General features: G+C 37.6%; 3 protein-coding genes across 4 annotated transcripts in view; 1 reads left to right on the top strand and 2 right to left on the bottom strand.

The window, feature by feature from the left end:
* Positions 1-2,981: 2,981 nt before the first annotated feature.
* LOC136814206 (bifunctional protein FolD-like) lies at positions 2,982-9,745 on the bottom strand. The gene is made up of 9 exons (XM_067070723.1): positions 9,620-9,745; positions 9,133-9,217; positions 7,157-7,216; positions 5,895-6,087; positions 5,345-5,495; positions 4,994-5,077; positions 4,650-4,762; positions 4,072-4,164; positions 2,982-3,674 (listed from the first exon to the last, which is right to left on the bottom strand). The coding sequence occupies exons 1-4, from the start codon at positions 9,682-9,684 to the stop codon at positions 5,944-5,946; spliced, it is 354 nt and encodes a 117-aa protein (XP_066926824.1). The 5' UTR covers positions 9,685-9,745; the 3' UTR covers positions 2,982-3,674; positions 4,072-4,164; positions 4,650-4,762; positions 4,994-5,077; positions 5,345-5,495; positions 5,895-5,943.
* Positions 3,571-5,904, bottom strand: LOC136814254 (uncharacterized). Its single transcript, XM_067070774.1, has 6 exons — positions 5,885-5,904; positions 5,345-5,495; positions 4,994-5,077; positions 4,684-4,762; positions 4,072-4,164; positions 3,571-3,674 (listed from the first exon to the last, which is right to left on the bottom strand). Exons 1-6 carry the CDS (start codon positions 5,902-5,904, stop codon positions 3,571-3,573), a joined length of 531 nt encoding a protein of 176 aa, XP_066926875.1.
* A 10,165-nt stretch (positions 9,746-19,910) lies between the features above and the next one.
* LOC136814185 (uncharacterized protein DDB_G0284459-like) overlaps positions 19,911-26,859 on the top strand; it is a 66,247-nt gene continuing 59,298 nt past the window's right edge. The window contains exon 1 of one of the 2 annotated variants that reach the window (XM_067070695.1): positions 19,911-20,041. The gene's annotated coding sequence lies outside the window, so the exon portion shown is untranslated. The remainder of the gene's footprint in view (positions 20,042-26,859) is intronic. The other variant, XM_067070703.1, reaches the window with a different exon arrangement.

Genomic DNA, 26,859 nt, shown 5'->3' with positions numbered 1-26,859 from the left:
ACCGCATTATGACTGAATCATTATATGGAAAGCTAGAGCTCGAGAAAATTATAACTTCGTCTTTATAATCATTCTTAGGTTCCCAAAGTCGAACAGTAACTTTAAGAGCAGCCGAAAAATGGCCTTTGGTAATACGAGATAAAATTCTACCATCAAAACATTGAAAAGGGTCGTCATAAAATTTCTGTGAAGGGGGAGGGGGTTTCGCGAAAAATCAACTTTTTTGCTCTCGGTCTGTTAAATCTTTACCTGTTTTGCGAATTTTTGTTACCAAGAAATGTTATGGTTAAAAAAAAATCACAAAATTTTCAACCCTGAAATTTTTGCCAAAATCTTAACTCGTGATCCTTGAATTTTCTATATTTAATATCGGCACCGACACTAAAATAATTTTTGATGATTCCACTGTAGAATAATCGGCATTGCCACCGCAGGAAGCCTAAAAATACCGAGGATAGCATTCATAGTTTCACACATCATAAGGAAGTTGGAAAAACATCTCATGTTTTTGCGCGCACATTTTTTCAGTATTTTAGTCCCGCTTAAATGGAGTCCCAGTATCATTCTTATCTTAACTTTATCGTTTCATCATTACCAAAAAGACTTTTTCGGAGTTATTTTGACCTGATTACCAGCCTCATTATGCTTAGCAAAATTCTATTTCATCTCAAATATGTTTTATGCTCTGCTTAAGGGCTCTGACCATAGTCGGAAAATCGATTTTAGTATCTGAACATGAAAGTTATGTTTTAGATTCTTTAACACTTTTAACAAAGAATTGCCTTTATAAATTGCTTTTTAATCAAATCCCTTAAGAGTAATTAAGAACTTAATTGCAAAAATGACGTTAAGAACTTTAAAAAGACGTTAATAATATGTTGCATCACCTTCTTTAATAAAAAGTGCTAAGTTTTAATGGGTAATTAACCTTTTTGTTTTGAAGTTTTTTCAAACTGTCCGCAAAGAATTGAACTATTTTAAATTTTGCGGAAAATTTTTCTAAATAGATGTGTCAAAAGTTATGACTGTTTTTTTAAGCAAATCCCAGATGAAAAATTGATGAAAAACCCACTATTTTGAAGATTTCGAGACAAAGATGCAATTACAAAAATTTTCCGCAAAAATTTTTATTGTTCGGTAAAGCTCTTCAAAGTTGAAATACTCTTCCTCGCAAAAGTCTTCATTTTCTTCTTCATCAAATTTTTTCAATGCAATTTTTGAATTTTCAGATTCAGGAATAGTTTGTCTAACAGAAAATGTATAACATGCCATAGTTTTGTTGGTTACATCAGTCAGAAAACACATTTTAAACACGGCAATTATGAAAAATTTACTATGGTCAGAGCCCTTAAGTATTGAAATACAATAAGAAAAATAGTCATAGTCACAGAGTGCTCAAAGGAAACTGAACGAAAATAATATTTCAGTAATAAACTAACTTGAAATTGCTACACAGTGTTTCATGCTATGCAATAGTTTGGCAATGTGGTTGCGGTTGTTTTTTGCATTGTATTGAAGTAGATTTAGTCGAAACATAGAACACCGTCGAACAGACTTTTGAAAGGGAAGATCGACAAAAAATAAGATAATTAAAACTAATTTGTTTTCTTACGAATATCTTTTGAAGGGTCTACATATTTGCTGGCGGAGAAATCAACCTGAAGACAAAGAGAAAAATACCGACATTAAATACATCTAACTAATCAACGGCCTAATGTTTTCATAGTGAGCAAACTCCACTTTCAGGGGGAGAACGAGGCATTGTTTTTTAAAGGGGGGGTTGACCTGTTTCTCATCGAAATTTTAGAAGCATTTAACTGAGGATTATATCTAGGACAATCATGTCGTTACAGATTTGCTTACGAGCACAAAAAATAAACTCACAAGGTAAAGTAACAAGAGAAAACAGATCATTATGCAACAAAAGCTTTACTACTGCCACAACTGCTACATTTCCAACAGCAGACTAGATTACCCTCTAGCTCCCAAAAAGTCTTTGATTTATGTTAAAGTAAAACTTGAAAGCTAATATTTTATTGAAAGATAACTTATTTTTGAAGTAGTTGTGTTACTTTGTTTTTTTCTCCAACAAAATAGATCCATCTTCATTTTCTCACTTTTTAATTGAAATTTCTTTTTTTCATGCTTTTTTTTTCAATTTTTACTGAAAAAAAGAAGAAATATTGAAATAGTAATTAGTTGTTAAAAAACGCCAGGGAATATCATAGAGATTGCTAAGAGCAAATGGATTGTGAGTGAAAGGTGATAATATTGGATTCAGAGTTCAGACTTAAAATTATTTACTAATTGTCTTTATATCATTGTTGACCCAAAAATTGCAACTGGTTGGGAATTAAGCACTTTTCCCCTTGGCAAAACTCGAAAATATAACAGTCCTCGTTTAAGTTATTTCTTTCATGTTAACAACACTGGTTCCACTGCCAGTTTTATTTACATCTAAAGCTGAATTATGTAATCACTAAGTAAGCTTAGAATTTAACTCGTCTCCAGGTCATAAAGAAGATAAAAGGCTTAAAAACATTGCAAAAAATGAAAGGAATACCCAAGAGGTCCTCAATTTTGTAAACTTTAATTCGAATAGGAACATTTCTGAGTTCTTTAGATTGAGATTTTTTAGGGATAAGTGCGCTTTTATAGATATTCCTTACACCAGTGAATGTGTCAATTATATGTCATATCAGTTGACTAAATAGCTTTACCAAGTCAGGTCCCAAAAATAATAACTTTGAAAAAAATAGCAAAAAAAAATAAAAGAAATACAAAGAGGAGCTATTCAATCAGGGATCAAGTTTGTAAACTTAATAGGATTTTTGAAGTGGCGTGGTTGAGATTTTTATTTCGACCGGCAAACGTCCCCTTTTTGTATACCCCATTCCTAAAGCATCTCACCAGGTCACTGACACAGGGGTGTTAAAAAGGAGCTGAAATGATGAAGGAGAAGCAGTCTTGGTTCTATTTTTCTAAATTCAACATAAAATAAAAAAAGTTATAAAAATAAAATCATAAGACAAAAGTTGTCATACTAAATTTAGTGGTTTTGTTGAATATAATTTACTTTACATATTGTAATATTTTAGTTGATTAAATTATAATAAATCAAAATATTTGGAATTATCACACTAGATTAAAAATTACTGTCATGTTAGTGAAAACTTTGGAAAAATCTATCTATGAATCTACTTGAAAAAATAAAAATTTAATGATGCTAGGGGATATATCTAACTTTGCCTAAGTTTTTAGCTCAAAAACCCAAATATATAACGAGCTTTGTACAATTGCGCTTGTAACAAAATATTTTCTACATATTCTTTAGAGAACATCAAATTTGAAGCTAGTTAGTGAATCTATAATGAAAATTTGTTTCAAAAAGCTAATATTAAGCTAAATATTATATAAAAAAGGAATGAAAATAACATAAAACATTATAACCAAACTATTTACATCTAAAATCTAATACAATATTATAGTGATAAATTTCTGGCAATCAAAATGATTTCTCGTTTGCCACGTCAAAAAATATTCAAACCCAAGGAATTCAGGATGGTTGTTTTATTTAGCAGCTTCTTCACGTTTCTCATCCTGCAGATTCAAATGTCGTTTAGCACTTTCCAACGTATTCTTCATCAGCATGCACACTGTCATTGGACCAACACCTAGAATAAAATTCAAAATGGTCAAAAACTTTTAGTATGTTCTAAGGCTATCTCATGATCCATCAAAACAACTCAGAATGTTTTGAGAATTGCATTTAATCACTTTAATGAAGTATTATGGTGATTCAGGTGTAAAATTCTTGACCTTTGTACTTCAAGGCGGGGTATAAAAGACTAAAAACAGTGTCAAAAACAAACTCCCTTTGATTTTAATTGAAAAGAGACAATGAAAATATATCATCAACGACGGGGACGAAAATATTGAGAGTTTAATTTTTGCATGTTAACCTTAAGAGGGGCATTTGAAGAAAAGCAATGAAACAGCTAATTAATGAAATAGCGATTCACTTTGTAGGAAAATAAATAAATTTGTGGTAATATGAATGAAAAATCGAACCTCCGGGTACAGGTGTGATGTAAGATGCTCTCCTCTTGGCTTCATCATAGTCAACATCCCCTACCAACCTTCTGCCACTCTTTCTTGATGCATCTGGAAAAAAAGGACTTGGATGAATACCCCAAAAGCACGTAAGAACTTAAACACAAGCTTATTTTTATTGGGATATTATACTAATTCTCTCCTGTAACCATATGAAAAAAGGACTCACATTTTAGAAGAAGTCTTAATTAACAGACTCTTTTTAAAGACAAAAAGCGTTAATCTACAACACAGTGTCGGAATCGTAGCTCGAAGGGCTAGATATCTTGCTTTTGCTCAAAAGTGTGCCGAGGTTAGGTAGGAAATCCTACCTAAGTCACGTGACATTACAATAGAATTTCAGCACTTTACCAATCAGAAGCTTCGCAGGTTTTCGAAAACAATAGCAGCAACATTTTTTGCGATATTCACTTTTGTTTTGCTTGGAAGAGCTTTAAAGCACTCCATCTAATCCTTCGGGTATTATCAATCTATGGTCGGAATGTCAATAGAACTTGCTCACTTGTTAATCCAGAATAAAACTGTTTTACACGAACCTTCAATAGAGTTAATACCACAGTCAATAACAACCGCTCCTTGTTTTGATCCACGAGCCTTTGATCATCTTTGGACGGCCACAGGCTGCTACTAAGACATCAGCTTCTCGTACCTTTTGAACAAATTCAGGTTGTTCAGAGAATGAGCAAAAACAAAGTATGATATTTTTGAAAAATCAAAGAGGGAATAAAGCGTCGATCAAATGCAAATTAAACTTCAAACTGAGTGCTGAAAATGGGAACCTAATGTCAGCTTTTAGCCTGGATCTGTGATAACGTTCTCCGGTTCATTTCTGAGGAAATTTCATCAAAACAGCCAATCATTAAAACACATAACTACTTACAATATCTTCTAGATTTTGCGTCCTTGAATGACAAATGGTGACGGTGGCGTTTGCCCAAGTTAACAGCATTGACATTGGCATACCCTGGAATATAAACATGAGATTCGAATTATTTCTTTTGTGTATCTTTTGCATTATTTAAAGACTCGGTGATGAATGTGTTTTTATATTTTTTTAAGTTAAGTTATTCGAATTTGAAATAAATGATATTGATCCAGTTTTCTGAAACCGCGAGGTTTAAGCTTGTTTAAAAGTGAAACTTGTTTTTCAAATCTTGGAATAGATACAGAAAACTTTCTAAGGAAAGGTGGTTTTGCAGCATGACCTTAAAAGTCGACCTCTATAACATACCACAATTTTCGATCTTCCAACAACCACAGCTCGTTTTCCTTGTAATTCTATTCCGCTTTCTTCGATCATGGTCATGCAGCCGTGTGGTGTGCAAGGTAGAAAGCCTTTCAAATCACCATGTGCTAATTTCCCAGTGTTGACCTCGTTCAGACTAAAAGAGTGTGATTTAAAAATTTGAAATTCAAAAGACAATTCTCTTTTGAATACTATATATTAAGCCCCACTAAACGGTGTAAAATTGCTAAACACGGCTCATAATGATTTCAAGTGGTCGGTACAAAATGTTTGTTCAGAGTTGCGTGCATTAGCTTGAAAAGTTGATTTTTGGGTCGGGCATGTCTGGTGATCGACCCTTATTTCAAGCCCTTATAATTTTCAAATGAGACCCCTGTTTTAAGAGAAAGGAATTTAGAATATGCACCCCTACACCTATTCTGAAATTGAATGATTAGCTGCAAGCGAAAATCAAAAACATTATATCTACACATTTCATGAAGTCATTGCAGTGGTGCATATGATGAATTACACTAGGTCAATCACACGTGCTTACCAATCGACATCTTTAGTGGGAAGAACAGAATTGATAACTTTGGTGGTATCTATTTCTTCGTCAGTATCAAGAGGTAGTTGAACGATGATTCCATGGACTGTTTTTTGTCGGCGTTCAAACTGTTGATGAGGTTGATGAGCTCACTTTCTGATGCATTCTTTGATACTTTGACATGTTCAGGTTTGAAACCAAGCTAAGAGAAAATCAAGAACGGAGCTAGGGCCGAGTTGCTTAACGAGTCGCTTGCCCATCGAATCATGAAATCTATTACTAACAGTGAAATATCAAATCTCCAACAAATACATTTAAAGCACTTCAAGATTATCAGTGCATAATAATGAAGAAGCTGAAACAACTTTTAATAATGTGCTCAATACAAACAAGTAGGCAGGTAGAACGAATCTCAATTTAATTTAAAATATCTTAAGATCTCGCTTATTCGAACTCAGACCAGGGGGGGGGTCGGTAGTAAAATCTCAGACATATATGAGTAGTAAAAGGATTTTTACGAATTTTTTTACATACCACCACCCAGACTCTTGGAAGAGGTATTTTACTACCCTGGTAGTAAAAGTTTTTGGGACAATTTGTCATAGAGGCCACCTATTTTTTGGTTACTTTTTGGACTGATTTTACAAAAAAAGCTAAAAAATGATTATTTCTGTGACACATTTTTCACTTAGTGCAAAAATTAATGTTTTGCCCTTAGAATTCAAGTGTTTTTTATAATGACAAAAAAATTTGAGCATTTTTTGTTAACAGCAAACAACTTTCCAACAGAAAATTTTTTCAAATTATAAAAATTTTCACATTTTTTCATAAAAGTCATCTAAAAAATTAAAAGAATTACAAAAATAGCGAAAATTTGCTAATTTTACCAGTTTTAACTACCCAGGTAGTAAATTTTTTTCAACATTTAACACATAGATACCACCCATTTTAGTATTTAACTACCCTGGGTAGTAAAAGTTTTTTTCAATTTTTCGCCACACCACCACAGTAGTAAACGTCATTGTGTCTGAGATTTTACTACCGACCCCCCCCCCCAGCCAGCTCAGACGCGAAGTGTAATTTGTTCGAATTACAGAGAAATTCAAATCATCGGAAGTATATCAAGAGCGTTTCTCCTGGACGGGAATTTGGGAAAAATATCGAATTATAGAAAGATTCGAATAATAGAAGTTCGAAAAAGCAAGAATCTACTGTAGATTGAAAAGAAAAAACACCTGCCGCAGCTTGAAACAATAGAGCATTATACTTACCTCAGTGGCGGTTTTCATCTTCATCCGCACATAAACATTTGAATCTTCCCGATCGCCGACCTATGATAATGAAATGATATCAGAAGTTTGTTAGTTTTTTTCGGCAGTGATCTGGCGAGACATAAGAGCGCTTTGACAAGAAAAAGTGAATAATTGATTCTATAACTCGAGAACGAAATACCTACAGAGATGAGATAGGGTAGGCTTTAATGTTTTCAGACTACAGTCGAGTCTCTTTAATTTGAACCTCTATAACTCGTACCTTCAGTTAGCAAGCCTTATAAACCTTACTCCATAACTCGAAATTTCCTTAACTCGAACAAATTTGTGTTTCTCATGCATGTTCGAGTTATGATCCAAATCAGGCAATCTCGTGCGTGATCATTCAGCAACTTTTATTTGTTCAAGCGGTTCTGAGCGGTTCGTTCATAGTTATCAAAATCTAAATAGTTGGACACCACTAACGAATATAGAGCTTAAAACCAATTATTCCAAGCACAACTCGTTTCACACGCAGAATCAACACCTAAACAAAACATAAAGAAACACAAGAAGCGCGAGCGAAACGATCTGACACTCAGAGGTCAGAGTAAGGAAAGGGTATAATAAATAACCAAAAGAAACTCTCTACTGTAAATCCACGAAAAAGCGCCCCGCTCGAATAAGCACCCCCTTTTAGTTAAAATAATATCATAAGCGCCCTGCTCGAATAAGCGCCATTAATTAGGCGTTCAGATGAACGACAACGGTGTCGAGCAAGACGCACGACGTCGTTATGGAGACGACAACGTCGCCAATCGTCTTGACTATGTTGCAAAAAGGTAACTTTTGAAAGACTCAAATCTTGCTCTTTATTTTTAAAATAGATATAGTAATTTTGAAAAATATAAACTTCAAGAATATAGACACAAAGCGCGACCTCCGAAACAACTGATACCGAGAGACAATGAAGTGTTTATAATACCACCCTTATGACGTTTTTGCATATCAGTTTGGTTAGTACTGGCGTGTGTATGCAGCATTGTTAGTGACGTCAATCCAATCTGCTAGTCACTATTCCCAAAAAATTAATATACGTACATTGTAAATGATTTCACACCCTGGTGGATTATATTTTTATACCACATTTTATATTTAAAACAGTAAAAATTTGAAACTACCTTCATAAGCTAGTAGCTTTATTTACAATTTGGACTCCTCGCCCGATTTTAACTTTGAAGTAGGAAACTTGGTTTGTGAGCTTCATACGCTTAAGTGCAGTGGTCAAAGCAAAGCTTTAAGTGCAGTGGTCTTTTAGTCTCAGACGGTCGAATGGAATTTAACAACAAATTAGACAAGATTCTTCAAGTTTCGCAAAATTTTGTTGAAGTTGGAAACGAAAAAGCTCTTTTTGTACCTAAGTGAGACAGAAATCTGTCAGAGAAGGGTACATTTTAAGTGTACACTATGTTTTATATGTGGAAACCACTTACAAAGGAAATTGTACAGTAAGAGTCACTGACCCTTAGTCCCTTACTGATTTACTATTTGTCCTATTCAGAGACAATTTCCCAAAATATTATTTTTATTCATCCGTATTTTCAAATGAAAATTTTATTTTGTATTTAGAGAAAATTCAGTTCCTGTATTTTTGAAGGAAAATGGGTTTTTATTATGATAATACACTTTTTATAAGAAGCTTTAAAGCTTATGTAGCTCAAAGCCTGGATATTCCTTATTTTTTCAGAGAATTTTAGCCTCCACATTCCCTTAATATGTAAATATTTTTCACGTTTTATACTAAACAATTCAGTGGTCAAAAAGATATTTAAATAAATATATAATTACGCTGGCACGTTCCATATGAAGGCTAAAAGAACGCACAAGTAAATCCAGGTAAAGCAAATAAACTTCAACAAAAATCAAAATTTTCCTCTTCCATCAGCCATCAGATTTTCAAAAAAAAATTCAAACGATCAAAATGAAGACAAATTTACCTGCACAATGGTCAGTCCAGGAGTGAATTCAGAATTCTTTTCTTTAATTTGTTGTACTTCTTCCTTCATTCCTTCTTTAATTTTCCTGAAGTTGCAAAGAAGCGAGATGCAGTGGTTACTTTAAGTGGGAAAATTTTCGTGTTGAACTTTTTTTCGCAACAAAAAGGTCACATGGACTAAATTTCACAAATCAACCCCTTTTTCACCTAATTTTTTCAAGTTTTACTGAGAGCTTTAGAAAAAAAAAAATTTCCGAAGTACATATTTTATTTAGCTAATGTTCCTTATTTTCAAAAAAATCTTTAAACTGCTGATAAGATTTAGCTCCTCAATCATATAGAGAAAATTTTTATGCAAAACTATTTCGAAATAATAACATTAATCAAAATGTTAAGCCATAAAAATTTTTAAAATGTACAAGTTAGCAATCATGAACGTCTATATTCTTCTTGTTATGAAAGCACTCTCTTTTCATAATGTTACTCACTTGGAAATCTCTTTTCCACTTAAGACTTTGGCTTCTGTTACTTCTTTATCTTTTACACCACACATTTTGATGTTTTTCCTTGTTAGTTTTTTTAAATCTAAAGATAGCAAATAAAATTGAAATGAGCTCATACTTCAGAGGATGCAAGTAAAACCAGCAGGAAATTAGATATTACCTACAAATAAGTCTTGTTCGAATTGGCACTGTTATAACTGTATAGAAGACATTATCTAAACGAATGTATATATATCCGATTTCTCAACCTAACTTGAGAAAATTGATAGGAGTTAGGCTTAGACTGCTTATTGAGACTGATGTGATTTAAAATCTATACATCAGAAAACGCTTCGAATGGTATTTAAAACTTTGAAATTTTGCAACATCAATTTTTTCACTTTTGCTTGTGACGTCATCAATTTGTAAATTTTTCTCTGACACGTCTGGTAAAGATTTCTAAACATGCAGAGTAAATTATTCTGACTCTTTAAACTATATTTAAGGATTTCAAATAAATAAGTACCGTCAACTGCTCTAACTTGGGACTATCTGACAAAACATGGGACAGCAATTTGGCTACCATTTAACACTGAACCTCCAAAATCATTTGATTAGAGTTAATGAACGGTGTATTAAAAAATACACGATTTCTCTTTCGCACCGAGTAGGCTTCTAAATCGAAATATGAAAAAAATCTGTAGTGGAAAACACGCAAATGTCTGGAACGAAGAAGACCAAATTAGTGACAAACCGATGGAGCGTTTGACATCAATCCTGCGGTAAGTTACACACTCGTTATGTCTTAATCCCATCGGGCGATAGGCGGCTAGGCGACGAGCGTTCTCTAATTCTCCAATTGGCTTTCGGTCATTTTGAATGAAAACAAAAAAGTTTAAAAGGGTGCGCTATCAGTGAAAGTTATGGGTGACATGTTATGACAGCAGTATATAAGTGAAAATACAGGCCAGATATCAACAGTCTCATGTTTCAACCAATCGTCCCAAAGTTAGAGCAGTTGAGGGTACTCAATATTTGTCCCTCAATTTTAACTTATTTCACTTTTTTTGATGTCATCAGCACTGCCTGTCTATTGGAAAGTTTTAACAATGAGACTTAAGACTGAGGACCTTATCGTAAGTTGGTCTAATATCGACATCCCTCGTCAAATTCCGACACCCTTCTTTATAGAAAGGAATAATATGAAAGCTTGAATCACTGATTGAAAAAGGATTATTTCTCTCTGACCATCACTAAGCAAAGAAAAACAGTTTCAACCTTTCTATCAATTTCAGCTGATAAAAAGGGTGTCGGAATTAGAGGAGGGATGTCGATATTAGACCAAGTTACGGTAGTGCTTATTTCACTGCTTTAGACCAGACGTCCGCGCTCGATAGGATCGATCATCGGAACGGCTCGATGACGGATCGATATGTGATCGATGGATTACTTAACGATATCCGGATAGGAGATCGATACTCAAGATTTTTTAAAGCTTATGATGGTTCCAAACATCAACAATAAATTTCAATTCAAGGAACTCCCAAGATTGGGAAGGATGTGTGTTCGCACCCATAGTTCAAAACTACATGATAGCACGCTTGTTGTGCAAGGTGCTAAGTTATTCAATTCAATGCCCAAGAGTATTAGAAATATGAAGAATGTTACAGTCGAAAAGTTCAAAAACTCTCTAGACAGACACCTCAGTTCGATCCCAGACGAGCCACAGATTCATGGTTACACAGGGTGCAGGAGAGCCGACTCTAACTCCATTCTTGACATGAAAACTGTTTAGCTGCCGACATCCTTCCTTTATTCAGGTTTGATGGATGCAGCATTGTGGTGTGAAGCAGAAAGTTTCTTACCAGAGCATGAAGCTCGAAGACAACCAAAAGTAACCAGAAGTAAGTATGATTAGTTATATCGATTATTTATCAATCTATCATCGATCTTTTATTGATCTTATCGACCCTATCGACTCATACTCGATTTATGATCGCTAACAAATCGATTAACGATCGATGACGAATCGGTATACTCGATTGAAATACTAGCTCGATAATGGATCAACGAAGGATTGATACTCAAGACTTTTTAATGGCTGAATCTTCCATCGATCTCTTATCCGGAACGTTAAGTAATCCATCGACCACATATCGATCTGTCATCGAGCCGTTCCGATGATCGATCCTATCGAGCGCGGACGTCTGGTTAAGATCTCAGGATTTAGAAGCTTTTAAAATTTACTCCAGATAATAAGGCTTGCAATGTATAGCAATTCTCGCCCGAACTTTAAATTCTGAAAACAGTTAAAATGCACTAAAATCTCAATATATTTTGACCATGATTGATTTGGTTGGCAAACGTGGTGGATGATATCGTCTGCCAACCGAGAACTTATAGTCCAAATGCAAATGTAAAACCGCATAACAACACAACACAATAACCAATTCCATAGCAAAAAGTTGGACACTACAAAGCGCAGTTTATAAAAATATATTTTACTTACTACTTGCACAGAGACTTGTGTGAATGAAAGACCTTTGTACTTGTTTGTGAGTTTGAGGTCTTGTTGGGATATTAGGTATATTCATTTATTCATTTATTCAGAGCTTATGTTGTAACTATCTTTTATTATCGTTTAGATACAAAACAACATTCTTAAAGATAAAAACTAATAAGAATCAACATAACTTGTTCATGTTGTTTGGTATCACTATATCTGGTTGTTGATTATGCCTTCATACGCTTGCCCGATTGCTGGCTGTGACTACAATACTGGTGATGTTGCCCCAGAAGTAGCGGCTGCCCTCCTAACCGTTCATAACAACGCCCACGTCGGAGCTGCAGCCCCCCATAATGCCAAGCAGAAGGCACCTAAACTTTTGAGACCGTCCATTTCGTCTGAGTCGACTGAAGAGACCTGGAACGCCTTTAAAGCTCGTTGGACCCTCTTCAAACGTGGAACCCAGCTCACCCCTCAGGACGTAACCCAGCAGCTGTTTCAGTGTTGTGATGAATCCCTTGGAAACAATCTTTTGCGGGGTGACCCTAATATCGTTTCCAAAACAGAAGACGAGGTTCTCAAAGCTATCAAACATTTAGCCGTCATTCCCGTTGCAATTAGCGTTCGTAGATCCGATCTACTATCAGTGAACCAATGTGATGGGGAGAGCGTTCGATCGTTTTTCGCTAGAATTAAAGGCAAAGCTGCTACCTGCCACTACACTATTGACTGCCCTAGTAATGACTGTAATCAATCCGTCGACTTCACTGATATTATTGCAAAGGACGTTTTGATTTCTGGTTTGGCTGAGGACGAGGTTAAGCGAGAGAGGTTTTGGGATGGCCTGGGCTTGATAACAGCTCTATTGAGGAAACTGTATCATTTATCGAGGCTAAGGAAATGGCTAGAGATGCGCTTAATAGACATTCTTCGAATAGTGCCATCTCTGCTCACCGCTCTGCTAGAAACAAACCTGGAAAAAGAGACATTCAACGGACGCATTGTCAGTCGTGTAATGTTGATATGGAAAAAATGTTTTGGAGCAAGCGTCAAAAGAAGATGGTCGAACGTAAATTGTGTGCTACGTGTTGGCGCAAGCATAACCCTAGGAACAATCTAAAAGGGGGTACACGACAACGAGAACCGACAGGAGATGATGCTGATGCTATTGCTTTCTCAATTGACTGTATAACAAACAATACAAAGCTTGAGCATATGTTATTTGATCCAAGCTCAGGTTGGAAGAGTCACGACTCGATGAAACACCCTACATTGAAATTGTCAGTAAATGTCGACCCAAGGGACTATGCTAAATTAGGTCGACCTACTCCAAAAGTTCAACCTTCTCAAGTTAATGTGGTAACCGATACGGGCGCTCAGTCTTGCCTGTGGGGTTTATCTGACTTTATTCGGTGTGGGTTCAACGTAAATGACCTCATACCAGTGAAACACACCCTCTATGCAGCTAACAAGGAGAAGATTGACGTTTCCGGTGCGATTCTATTACGTTTGCAAGGGACTGACTCAGCTGGCCAAACTCGTATGGCAGCTGTGATGACTTATGTTAGCCCTAACTAACACTCAACGTTTTTATTTGTCTAGAGAAGCACTCGTTCAACTTGGCGTCATAAGAAAGGACTTCCCTCGTGTCGGTTCAGCTGATGAGGAATGTGCGATTGATGATAACAAAGCTCCATGCGGCTGCTCCGTTAGAATCAACCCACCACCCCGCCCTAAAGAGCTCCCGTTCGCACCTACCCCCGAGAACATCCCTCAGATGAAAGAATGGTTGGTCGAGACGTACTCATCATCTACCTTCAATCAATGTAAACACCAACGCCTTCCATCATTGTCCGGTCCAGCAATCAGTCTTCACGTTAAGCCAGACGCAACATCTCGTGCTGTCCACACACCTATCCCGGTGTCAATCCATTGGCAAGAAGCAGTGAAAGAACAGTTGGATGCTGACGTTGCCATGGGGGTCATCGAGAAGGTCCCTATTGGTGAGCCGTCCCCTTGGTGTCACAGGATGGTAATCGCTCGCAAACCAGATGGCACCCCCAGACGTACGGTTGATCTGTCCCCTCTCAACCCCCATTGTCTGCGCGAAACGCATTACGTAAAGCCTCCGTTCCAACAAGCCAAAGAAGTTCCCTCGCATACATGGAAAACTGTCACAGACGCTTGGAACGGATTCCATTCTGTTCCCCTCCGACCTGAAGACAAACATTTTACCACGTTTATAACTCCTTGGGGTCGCTATCGATACAAGGTTGCCCCACAAGGTTTTCTTGCTAGTGGTGACGGGTACGCAAGGCGATACGACGAATTGATCGCTGACATTCAACGAAAGTCGAAATGTGTTGACGACGTTATCATGTGGGACAGTGAATTAGAGGAACACTGGTGGCGCATTATTGACTTTTTAATTCTTGTGGGTCAAGGTGGCATCGTCCTCAATAGCAACAAATTTCAATTTTGCCAGAAGGAAGCTACATTTGCAGGCTTTCGTATCACTGAGGACAAGATCAAACCTGTTGAAAATTCATCAACGCAATCAAAGAATTTCCCGTGCCCCGCAATATTACTGACATCCGGTCGTGGTTTGGGCTCATTAATCAAGTCGGACATTACAATCGTCTCTGTGAGGTTATGGCACCATTCAAACCGTTGCTTAGCCCAAAGCAGAAATTCGTTTGGACAGAAGAACTTGACCAAGCCTTTCGTCGATCCAAACAAATCATCATCGATGCCATCATCGAGGGGGTCACCATCTTCGATCTCCATCGCCGAACCTGTCTCCGCCCCGATTGGTCGAAAGTTGGCATCGGCTTTTTCTTGTCACAAAAGCACTGCTCCTGTCCGAGTCAATCCCCAGGATGCTGTCAAGACGGCTGGAAAATCACGCTCGCAGGGTCCAGGTTCCTTAAACCAGAAGAGTCACGTTACGCTCCAGTTGAAGGAGAGGCACTCGCTATCGCCTACTCCTTGAAACAGACACGCTACTTCACCCAAGGTTGTGACAACCTCCTCGTCATCACCGACCACAAGCCTTTGATTGCCATCTTCGGCGACCGTTCACTCGATGAAATAACAAATCCTCGACTTCAAAGTCTGAAAGAGAAGACTTTACTGTGGCGTTTTGCAATCGAACACAAACCCGGCAAAGACAACCCGTTTTCAGATGCAACATCTCGCCATCCTGTTGATTCACCAGACGAGGATGACTCATCGTGGATTACCGCTCTTGCTGTCCACGACAATGAAGAACCTGACGACAACTTGGAAGCTGATCTCATCGACATTGCAGCAAACGACATTCGTGCAATCACCTGGGACATCGTCCGGCGTGAAAGCTCCCAAGATCCGATAATCCAGGAGCTGTCACAAATCATTGTATCTGGTTTTCCCCCATCACGAGAGAACCTATTAGCTGATCTTCAACCATTCTGGAAATTTCGACACGACCTCTACATCATCGATGGAGTAGTCTTGATGAAGCGTCGCATCGTCATTCCTAGCTCTCTTCGCCTCGAAGTCCTCAAGTCACTTCATTCCGCACATCAGGGTGTCACAGCAATGAATGAACGAGCCAAAATCGAGGTATACTGGCCAGACATCACCGTCGACATACAGAAGACTCGGGATAGCTGTCATGAATGCAACCGTATTGCACCATCACAAGCCCGTCCAGTACCTTTCGAACCACACATACCTACCACGCCATTCGAGGCGATTGTCTGCGACTACTTCCTGTTCAAAGGATGGTATTATCTCGTCACAGCTGACCGCCTATCAAGTTGGACCGAGATCTACCGTATCCTCCAGGGCTCTTCAACATCTGGCTCCAAAGGGCTATGTACAACTTTGAGAAAGCTGATGGCAACGTTTGGCGTACCACAAGAAGTATCCAGTGATGGCGGACCAGAATTCACAGCACACGAAACTCAGTCATTCTTCGAACGCTGGGGGATTCGTCACCGCAATTCTTCAAGTTATCTCCCATCATCCAATGGTCGTGCGGAAGTTGCAGTCAAGACCGCTAAACGCCTTCTGATGAACAATATTTCCGCCGATGGTTCCCTTGACACAGACAAGATGGTACGTGCCTTGTTGACACTTCGCAACACGCCCGATGCTGGTTGTAAATTGTCGCCCGCTGAAATTCTGTTTGGTAGACGCCTCAGAGATACCCTTCCTTCAATCTCCAAACACATCTCCGCCTTCGACAACCCCGAGATCAGCAATCGTTGGAAAGACGCTTGGGACCTAAAAGAACGTTCATTGAAGAATCGCTGCATCCGCTCAATGGAATCGCTTAACCAACACGCTCGTCCTTTGGCACCATTGAAATTCGGAGATAAGGTGTTCATTCAAAACCAGACCGGCAACCACCCTAAACGTTGGGATCGTGAAGGTACCGTGATGGAGGTGAAAGATTTTGATCAATATCGTGTTCGAATGTCAGGCTCTGGTCGATTGAGTTTGAGGAACCGACAATTCCTTCGGAAGTATACGCCACTCGACTTTCGTTCAGAACGTCAAGCCGGACCACTACCAGTTGCCTCCAAGCCGTCGTCTGATGTATCATTCAAACTACCTTCGCCTTCTCCAGCAACTCAGAGGGATCCTGTTGTTCAACCAATGACCCCGATTGCTCAACCCACAGCTGTCAACGCAGAGCCACCTGCGGCTATCATCGCAGAGCCACCTGCGGTCGTCAACAAAGAGCAGTCAGTTGTTCGTGAGACTGTCTCTCCACGACGCTCATCACGCATACGTCAACCAAGAAAGGTGTACGAGCCTGAAACTGGTCGATACGTTGTTCCACGATGAAAGTGATCAAACGAACTGTATAATTGCCACGTTGATGTGACATTGACTTTCTTGATGTTTATTGATGCTTGACGTTTTCCGTCTGATTGAACTATACGAGGGACTTTTGATACTCTCGGTGCTTTTAGAGCATGGCATTAGTTTATTTGCTATATGAACTGTTACAGGACACTGACTTGTCCTTGATACATTATGAGAGTTTCATTCTCTCTGTGCTCTTATAGCACCTGTTGATTTTATTGATTTTTGTTCGTTTTTTGTTCGTTCGTTCCCAGCAGGACCTGCTGTGATCTGGGGGGAGATGTTGGGATATTAGGTATATTCATTTATTCATTTATTCAGAGCTTATGTTGTAACTATCTTTTATTATCGTTTAGATACAAAACAACATTCTTAAAGATAAAAACTAATAAGAATCAACATAACTTGTTCACTCGCGGACCTCTCATCCAGCATCTCAGTCTCATGTTGGAAAGAGCTCAGAATTTGAAATTTTAAAGTAGAATATCTTGAAACAGACTGGTCAGTTGGCAAAACTACTTGGGGAATCACATTTTCTCATGTGTAGGCAGATAAGGGCAGGTACCCTTAAAATCTCAGACCATCTGTGTGATGCTGATGTTGTGTAGTATTATTCGGCAATTCAGAGAATAAATTCTCACCCCGCCCCCTGCCGTTCCCTGCCCTTGACGAGTAGCTAGCTTGGAGCTTCGAAAAACCAGGAGTCTACTGTGTATATATACTGTATACAAATCACAAAAATAGAAAAAAAGATAACTTGCACCATTTACCTCATATATACCTGGTTTTGGTTACTTTATTGCTTGGTATACAGTGGTATAAAGCTGGTAAAAGCTTGTTGGGGGTAATCTGTTTTTTTTTGTAATTTTAAAAATCTCTATCAAAACAATTTTCGTGATGGCCTTTCATGAATTCAAAGTGCTTATGCCAAGCTAGCAATCCAACTAGTTTTCTCATTTTCGTACAAAGTGCCAGCTTGGTTAAGCTTTCAAAATGTACCTATCTTGAGTATCCATAATTAGCCTCCGTCTCAGAACGCGGTCAGAAGATTTTGCGGATAATTTCACAGCGAAAATGCATCCAGTGAAATGGGAGTAATGTATCATGATTCAAGTCGACTGACATAATTATACACATAATACATGTTACAAGTTCTGCCTACGGATTCTCAAGCTCAGCTATTATAAAACTATTACATATTAGTAACCGACCCGACTGACCAATGTTATGTAGCAGGTTGAAACATGAGTTTCTACTGGAAAGATGCAGTTTGTTTTCAAGTTAAATCTTCAAAATAAAGTAAACTGTGTAGGTTTCTTTACTTCCAAACAACCTACCAATAGTTTTGGAACACTCGATAATAAAGGAAGATGGCTCTTCTTGTGGATTGGCTTTCTGATACCCCATATAAACACGATGTGACATGAAAGTGAAGAGACATGATTTGTTGGTTTTTGTTTGATTTGTTGACTCATATATCTCATGGCAAACAGGCAAATGGGATAGCAAATGACATTTCATGTATTGCTTGGCTCTACATATGATAGCTCTATCTTTGAACACCTCCAGAATGTTGAAAAAAGCATTTTACGAGATAAGTTTCAATTATAATTTTCATGGAAATTTTTAATCGCCAGATTTGGCTTGGCGTCAGTTTTGTTTGGTTGATGTTTGGTATTGTGATCATTAAAAGCAATGAAATGCCACACAGTCACTCTACACATGATGCCTCCAGCCATGATTGGTATCAGAATGTTGGAAAAAAACATTTTATGAGAAATTGTTGATAGAAATTATATTGACTTATTTTTACAATTTTGGCGGTGTGGGTTTAGTTGGTTGATAATGTTTACACTGTGGGATGGTTTTCAAAAAACTGTTATATTGATTGTTGTTTGTTGGAATTGATTACCAAAAAAAAAGAGAACCTTTTTTGATAAATACTTTATTTTTTTCATGAATCGAAAAAACCGTGGATCTTAGTATGTCTTGTAGTAACACCAATGCAGTGTCTGTTTTCAAATTTTGAAGGCTTTATACCTACTGAATCTGTGAATTGAAGCTCTGACTAGCTCTAAGTTTAAAACTTTGAGCCATGTTTTTTTCTTTGTTGCTATTATGTATTAAAGATAGATTTTTAAATTGTCGTAATGTAAATTTATGGTAAAGTTTTAGTTTTTGAGTTTAGTTCATCAGTAGTACATACAGTAGTATTTTTTCAGTAATCCTTTCTTGTAAATATAGTAACATTTAACCAGACTCGCTGCCCTCATTATATTCAAATTTGTATTTTTTTAGGACTGCTAAGTACATATTTTTAAACATCAAAACAAAGCAAACAACATACCAGTTCTTTCTGGACAAATATATATGTATACTTTATTGTCTGATTGTGTGCTTTGAGTTCTATTTTAATCAACCCTCTCAACTGCTGATCTTTCAACTATCATTTAGGAGTATAGAATGGGCTTCCATAGTACCATTTTCTCTAAGTATTTTGTGCAAATTTTCAACAAAGAAGTAGACTTCTTGACTGTCCTTGTCCCTTATGTTAAAGTTGTTCTGATGGAGGACATTGCTATTTTTGGTAGCCTTCACATATCAATAAGGAGCTTTGGTGTAAATGTTTTTTCTGATGAAATCATACTAATCTGAAACTATTAGGCCTTTATGAACTTTCTAGAACAATAATCTTGCTCTAATCTTGAGAAACACTGGAAAAATAGGTTAGCATTCCCTGCCATAATTTCACAGATTTCCTCTGCTTTCTGCTTGAAAACGCTGTCGCATAGCCGAAAACGAAAGTGAAACTGTGAAAACGTCCGCAAATTCGGGCCCAGTCTTCTTCCGAGACGGAGGCTAATAGGGAGAAATTTCCGAGTAGTGGTACGAAAAATGTTTCAAAAAGCGCGCGGATTTTTGGTTGGCTGAGCAACAACCACATGGTTTTCCTCATGTTTGGCGGGACGTGACTCGTGATGGCTGTTTAATTTCCTTGGTTGTTTTCATCGTTTTATTTGGTCAGTTTTACCAATTCCTTGGTTTTACACAGCACAGACAGACAGGTATGAGTAACCATCCTTTGCATAGAAAAGCTATCACTTCCGATCCAAAGAATAAAGTCATAGCCCGATAAACCTAAACATTTGCTGAATACAATCTTCGGATATTTTTATGCTGAGCTGATGACTTCCAGCAAAGGATTTTGTTAGCAGGAGAGACTTAGAACAGTTTTCTATGCTCTTAATGTATTCTGATTGGCTCAGAAATCTTGAGAAAGCAATTGTTTTACGGATCTTGACTTTTGGGAATTCTCTATATTATATCACTAGATGGTTCCTGTCGCCACAATTCAATACACCTTTCCCGTAATTCAAATTTCTCAGAAATGGCCCGGGAAAATGTGCGCTCCACCGTTGTGTATAAAATTGTTTGGGAGGTAAAAAACGCGTTTTTGCCTGTGAGGGGTTAGGGAAATTGGGATTTGAGCCTCTAACTTTCGACAGCAACCTTCTTTTGGCAAAATATTTTCAGGGTGGTATAATATCATGAATAGGTTGAACATACTAAAATTTGAGGGGATTTTGTTCGACAGAACTTAAGAAAAGCTCAAAAAACCAACTTTCCCTAAGGGAACGCAGGCAAAAACGGGTTTGTTTACCTCCAGAGACCAAACGGTGGAGAGCATCAAAATAATGCGTGCGCATTAGTTTTACGAATTACGGGAAAGGTGTATTGCAAGTTTAGGTTGTGCGCATCAAATGCCCTTTAATGTGATAAAGATGGTATTCTTGATACGATTGGTCAAAACATGGGACTGTTGATATCTGGCCTGTATTTTCACTTACTGTTAAATCTCTTTGACAACAAATTTGTTTTGATAACTCCACCAACAGTGTGTCACAAACAGCGATATTTCGATCGCACGGAAGCGCTTCAAAACACCAGCTTTTTTGGAGTTTTGTCTCGTTTACCCAAACGCTTCAATCTCGCGTAGGCTTAGGGGTCAAGACTAGAACCCCCAATACGAGACATTTGCCTGACCGAAAAAAAATCATCATCATCAATTTTGTTAATTGTCAGAATCGTTTACTCACTGGAAATACGCAACTTTCTGAAGTTTCATTTTTTTTGGTTGTGCTTCATTTTAAAAATAACGAAGATGAAAAGTTACCATCAATCCCGCGAGTAAAAGAAAGTATTCCGACTAGTCTACGAAAAGTGCGCTCGCGCGGCGAAGAGAATATCTCGCAAATTAATATATGCATAAAACTGACGAAATCCTTTCTTTTTTATGCTTAGGTGACGTCACCATCGATCCTGACTTGACAATGGCGAACCAAATTTGGCAATGTATAATTATTACGAGCGGCTGTGAAAGTTTGTGTGACGCAAAAATTGCGCGATAAACGAAGCCCTAGAAGAACGCCCACTGAAAATTGAAACTAGGAATTTATTGAATATTTCACTAATGAAGTATCAAACTTTTTGTTTTTTGTAATTATTATAAATTCATAATTTTTAAATACTATTTTTTGAAAGTCAAAGGACAATTAAAGTGAATTTAAGCTGATTGGGTGGATATTGGGCGGACGGGCGTTTTGCACGTTCCGAGATCGGAAATTAAACGAGAGTAAAAGACGGGGGCGTCTTAGTATGTAATATTAATTCATTATTCTTTTATATTTATTTTTCGCGAATGAAAAATGAATTTTTGATTTTTGAATTAAGGAAATATAGTATAATAATAGTATAATAGTATAATATAATATATTATATTTGATTGTCAATGCCAAAAGATATTTCATTACTTTACGAATAATCTGCTGTGTTGCTTCGCCACTTACCCCCGGATTGTTTTAGTAGGCACTTCGGTCACGTAAATAAAAACACGTGTATATGTTGAAGCCGACTGTGGACTGACCGAAATTGCAATTACATAAATTATTGTGGAAGTGAACGCTTTAGACGAATGTTTGGGAAATCAAAAAGACAACTTTTGTGAGAATGTTGAGTTTTGTTTATATGGCTGTTTGTGACGCACTGACCAAGATTATCAATCATACTTTCTGCTGTCATAACATAAAATGATGACCAATTGGAAAATTAGAGAACGCCTGCTGCTTAACCGCCTATTGCCCAATGGGATTACCAAATAACGAATGTGTAACTTGCCTCGCAAGTGAGTGACATAAATGCTACATTGTTTCGCCACTAATTTGGTCTTATTCGTTCCAGACATTCGTGTGTGTTCTACTATGGATTTTTTTCATATCTATATATTAATAGCCGTAGTCAGTATGTCAGTTTGTTTTTTGTGTCACTTTCGTTTTCGCAAGCAATGTTTTGTTCTTTTAAAAGATGACTTTTGCTTCTTGCTCCACAAATGTGTTAAATCAGATTCGCGCCGTTTTATAAAGACTTTGTTTTGATTGATAGATTAGACTTTTTATTTTTTTTTATTTTTTCGAATGTAATTAGGGGCCGTCGACAAATGACTTTCCTTTTTTTTAACGGCCTGAGGTCGTTAAGGTTCAGACCCCCTCCCCCTACGTCTAAGCGGCCAAAAAAATTCTTCAAAAGTAAATACTTTCACTGGTCCATGGCCGCCATGTTCTTTCGATTCGTAATCCTCAAAGTTCTTCTTTTCGCACGGAATAAACATGTGGTTTTGAGCCGTGACCTTTCAATTTTGAAACTCCAAGCCCCGCAGCAAGTCAGGGCGGGATGGGTGGAGCAAGGAGTCAACGAGGCGGAGGGAAAAATTGCCGACTTTCGTCACGTGACCAGTCATTTTTCTTGTCAAAGCATTAATTGGTGATCGGGAATAAGGTGAATGTCGTGTGGTTGCTTTGGTCTTAGCCTTTCTTCACATGTTTCTACTTTTTGGACTGATGAAATTTGTAAGTGAGACTTTCCCTTTTTTTAAAACTTTTTTAACGGCATTGCAGTAACCCCCTCCCACCCCTTACGGCCAGAAGCCGTTAAAAAAAAGGAAAATCGTTTGTCGACGGCCCCTTAACGACCTTATTTGATTTGAGACATTCGAATTCTTTTCAAAACAAAAGAAAATCTTTTAAACAGAATCTGTTAAAGAAAAGAACAAATATAAAATAAAACATAAAAATCACGTTTGTTAGAACAACAGCAACATTAAAAATACATTCAAAAGGCGGTAAAAACTAGAATTCTTTCTTCGTAAAAAGGGACCTTAAACATATGTATGTCGATAATTATTTTGCTGTAAATCTAAGTCATTGTTGAATTTGAAAAATTATTGAAGTTATGTTATGACAAAGTTATTTTATAAAAAGCAACATAAAATTGCGCTATCACGCTTTTTTGTCTGCGTGTCCTAGCTGCCTTCCACGGGGATTATGGTTGCGAGCTGGCTTTCGGCCCTGCCCCTCGGACCCTTAGCAGAATAAAGAGGAGAAGAAACAAGGGAAATTGTGTGAATTTTAATTCATTTTTTGGAACTAATTTGACCAAATTTCTTTCTTTCTGGGGGCAAAAAGTTGAAATTTTCCTATTTTTCCAATTCTTAGTGGGACTGAAGTTCGATTTTCCGATTTTTCAAACTGCCATGTTTCAAAAAAGGCGCCCTTAAGCCCGGCACATACCCATACCCTTCTCTTGCCTAAGTACCCCCTCCCCCGGGCTGCCTTTTTTCGACGAATCGCGTGTCATGTCTATTATTTCACTCCGCTTATCTTGACATCAAAGTTTTCCTAAACATCAAGAACTACGGCAAAAAAAATCTAATTGCATAGCCGGCTCGGATGTCGCCCTTTCTGTTTTCTGATCATTTTTGCCACAAAAATCTTTTTCAAAATATGGTTAAAAGATACGTCACCCGGGAGGGATAGAGTCAAACTTTGAAGAGAATTCTTCCCTTTAATTTTGATTTCATCGTGTTTAAGCCACCTTCCCAACATCTCAAAGGACTTTAAATGCGTTCAGCATTCATTTTTTAATACGCCGTTCATTTACCAGTGCGTCACAAAGAGCGATATTACGATCGCACGGAAGCGCTTCAAAACACCAGCTTTTTTTTAGTTTTGTCTCGTTTACCCAAATGGTAAATCTCCCATAGGTTAAGAGGTCAAGACTAGAACCCCCAATGCGGACCATTTGCCTGACCGAAAGAAAATCATCATCAATTTCGTTAATTGTCAGAATCGTTTACTCACTAGAAATACACAACTTTCTGAAGCTTTTTTTTTTGGTTGTGCTTCATTTAAAAACTAACGAAGATGAAAAGTTACCATCAATCCCGCAAGTAAAAGAAGGTATTCCGATTAGTCTACGAAAAGTGCGCTCACGCGGCGAAGAGAATATCTCGCAACTTAATTATTTATTAGATTCTCTTTCGTCACCAAAAAGGTTTGGTATATATATGCATAAAACCGACAAAATCCTTTCTTTTTTATGCTTCGGTGACGTCACCATCGATCCTTACTTGACAATTGTTTGACAAGTAGTTTGACTCCAAAACAATTGTAGACATATCACAACAAACATATACACAAAGGAAATGTTATTTATTATATACAAAAAACGCTATTTTGAAAATTTTAATTGACAAACCGTCAATCCCAAATATTGACAAAATGGCACTTTAAAAACATCAGGGCTGCGATCAACCTGTACCTTTGGATGAAAAGTTTAGTTGTGGGTAGATGCTGTTAAGCCCAACAATATAGCACTAACATCAGCTGTAAGCCTACAGTGTAAGCCCAGACAGCTCTGGAGGCCTAAAAACTGGTTTTCTGGTAAAACTACTGTTCCCAGCTGGTTCTAAGCCCTCTAAGGGTTGTGATCAAACTGCACCTTTGGGTGAAAAGTTCATTGGCTTGGCTATTCTTGTTCTGATCTTAACAATGTATTTACTGAAACTATTGGCAATTGTGTTGTTTTCAACAATCTGGCTGAGACCTAACAACATCAAAGACAGATAAGATATGTATTCAACACTGACATCACATTCATAAATGATGGGAACCAAAGAAGTATTCTTCACTATTTTGTACAACTAGTATCATACAAAAATTCAGCCCAGAAAACAATCAACCTATCATCTGATCAACTTGTTACTGATCCTTAGTGGTCAAATTGAAACCAACCCAGGACCAGCTCATTCTATTAAATTTCCATGTGGCGAGTGTTACAAAGCTGTGAAATGGGGTCAAAGAGCAATAGCTTGCCACTCGTGTGACCAATGGTTCCCACAAAGATTTATTGAAATGAACAGTCTTATCTACCAAGCCTATGAATAAACTCCTCATCTCACTTGGGAATGTTGCAACTGTGGTATCAAAAATATCAACCCATTATTATTTGACAATACCCTCAACTCCTCAACATGTTTAATGCCAGCGATGACACACCAAAGCTATAAGCCAAACAAATCCCCATCTTGTGCATAAACTGCCGAGTTTCTGGGACAAGAATGAACTCCTAAAAGATGCACTATTTGATGTTAACATTGATGTTATCATTGGATCTGAAACCCACTTGGATCCCTGCATCAAGGATAATGAATTTTTACCTAAAACATACAAGTGCTTTCAGCGTGACAGAATAAAAGTTAACTCCAAAGGTTGTGCAATCATAATTGTCAAAAAAGAACACATCACAGAACAGGTAAAAAAATCAGAGACATACAAACTTTTTTCAATCAAAATCCAGACACGTAAACACCCAGTAATCATCACTTCGTGCTACAGACCTACTGATTCCAATCTTCTTGTAGCTACCAACATATGTAATGAAATCAAAGATCTGAATAACACATTCAAAAACTCTCCACATTGGTTTGGTGGTGGTACAAATCTTCCAGATAAACTGGAACAATAACACTATTGTCAGTATTAATTACAAAAAAAACATCCGCGAAGGCTTCCTTGAGACTTTTGACGAGTGTGGCTTAGAGCAGCTAGTCAAGTTCCCTACACGTCAAGAAAACACTCTTGACATTATTGTGATAAACCGACCAACTTTTGTCAGCAGAATAGCCCCTCACTCAGGTTTCAGTGACCACAAAACTCTGAATTCCCTGTTAATGACATGAGTAAAGCCCTCAAAGCTCTTATCGAAAATGCCATGCTATCTGTTTCTTCAAAATACACATCAAGTCGTTATTCTCAACCGTGGATAACACAGAAATGTAAAAGTTTATCTTGGCGAAACAAGAGGGCCTACAAGGGAGCCAAAAAATCATCAAAACCTGCAGACTGGGGTCGCTTCAAAAAGCTAACAAATGATTGCGGTAAATCTTGCAAATCAGCATTCAATAACTTTTTCAAAAACTGTGTTAGCCCAGATGGGGTAAATAATCCCAAGATACTGTTTCGATTCATAAAATCCCGTAGATGTGAAGATAATGGAGTAGTACCTCTGCAAGACAACAGCAGCTTACACATTGATAACACCAAGAAAGCAAACACCCTCAACAAACAGTTTTCAAATGTCTTCTCCATTCCTGACGGTCGAATCCTACCCTTGCAGGGTCAAGCGAATACACCCATGCCAGAAATCAATATCACAGAGCCTGGTGTTCGGAAACTCCTTTAATGATATGAACCCTAACAAAGCTGCTGGTCCAGATGGTGTCGCATCAAGATTTTTCAACAAGTTTGCTGATCAAATATCTCCTGGTCTCACCTTAGTGATGCAAGTTTCACTCAAACAGTCTTCCATCCCAGATGACTGGAGGCATGCCCTGGTTGCCCCTGTATTCAAACCTGGTAAAACCGACAAATCCAAAGCCTGTAACTACAGGCCAATTAGTCTTACCTCCACATCCTGTAAGATTTTGGAGCATATTTTACACATCAACATTATGGCCCACCTTGACAACGCTAACATTCTGACAGATAGC

This window comes from Clytia hemisphaerica, unplaced genomic scaffold (genome assembly GCF_902728285.1).
Source record: "Clytia hemisphaerica strain Z4C2 unplaced genomic scaffold, Clytia hemisphaerica genome assembly, whole genome shotgun sequence".
NCBI lineage: Eukaryota > Metazoa > Cnidaria > Hydrozoa > Leptothecata > Clytiidae > Clytia > Clytia hemisphaerica.
The sequence above is the reverse complement of the archived record's forward strand: the minus strand, read 5'-3'. Positions and strand labels throughout refer to the sequence as shown.

Excerpts from the sequence above, each read along its gene's own strand:
- LOC136814254 (XM_067070774.1), bottom strand. The coding sequence starts at position 5,904 with ATGTCGATTGGTAAGCACGT. Across the intron at positions 5,078-5,344 it reads TTGGAAGATCGAAAATTGTG|GGTATGCCAATGTCAATGCT; the intron begins GTATGTTATAGA and ends TTTATATTCCAG. Across the intron at positions 4,763-4,993 it reads CGCAAAATCTAGAAGATATT|GTACGAGAAGCTGATGTCTT; the intron begins GTAAGTAGTTAT and ends TTTGTTCAAAAG.
- LOC136814206 (XM_067070723.1), bottom strand. The coding sequence starts at position 9,684 with ATGTGTGGTGTAAAAGATAAAGAAGTAACAGAAGCCAAAGTCTTAAGT. Across the intron at positions 7,217-9,132 it reads CTGGACTGACCATTGTGCAG|GTCGGCGATCGGGAAGATTC; the intron begins GTAAATTTGTCT and ends TCATTATCATAG. Across the intron at positions 6,088-7,156 it reads AGATGAAAACCGCCACTGAG|CTTGGTTTCAAACCTGAACA; the intron begins GTAAGTATAATG and ends ATTTTCTCTTAG.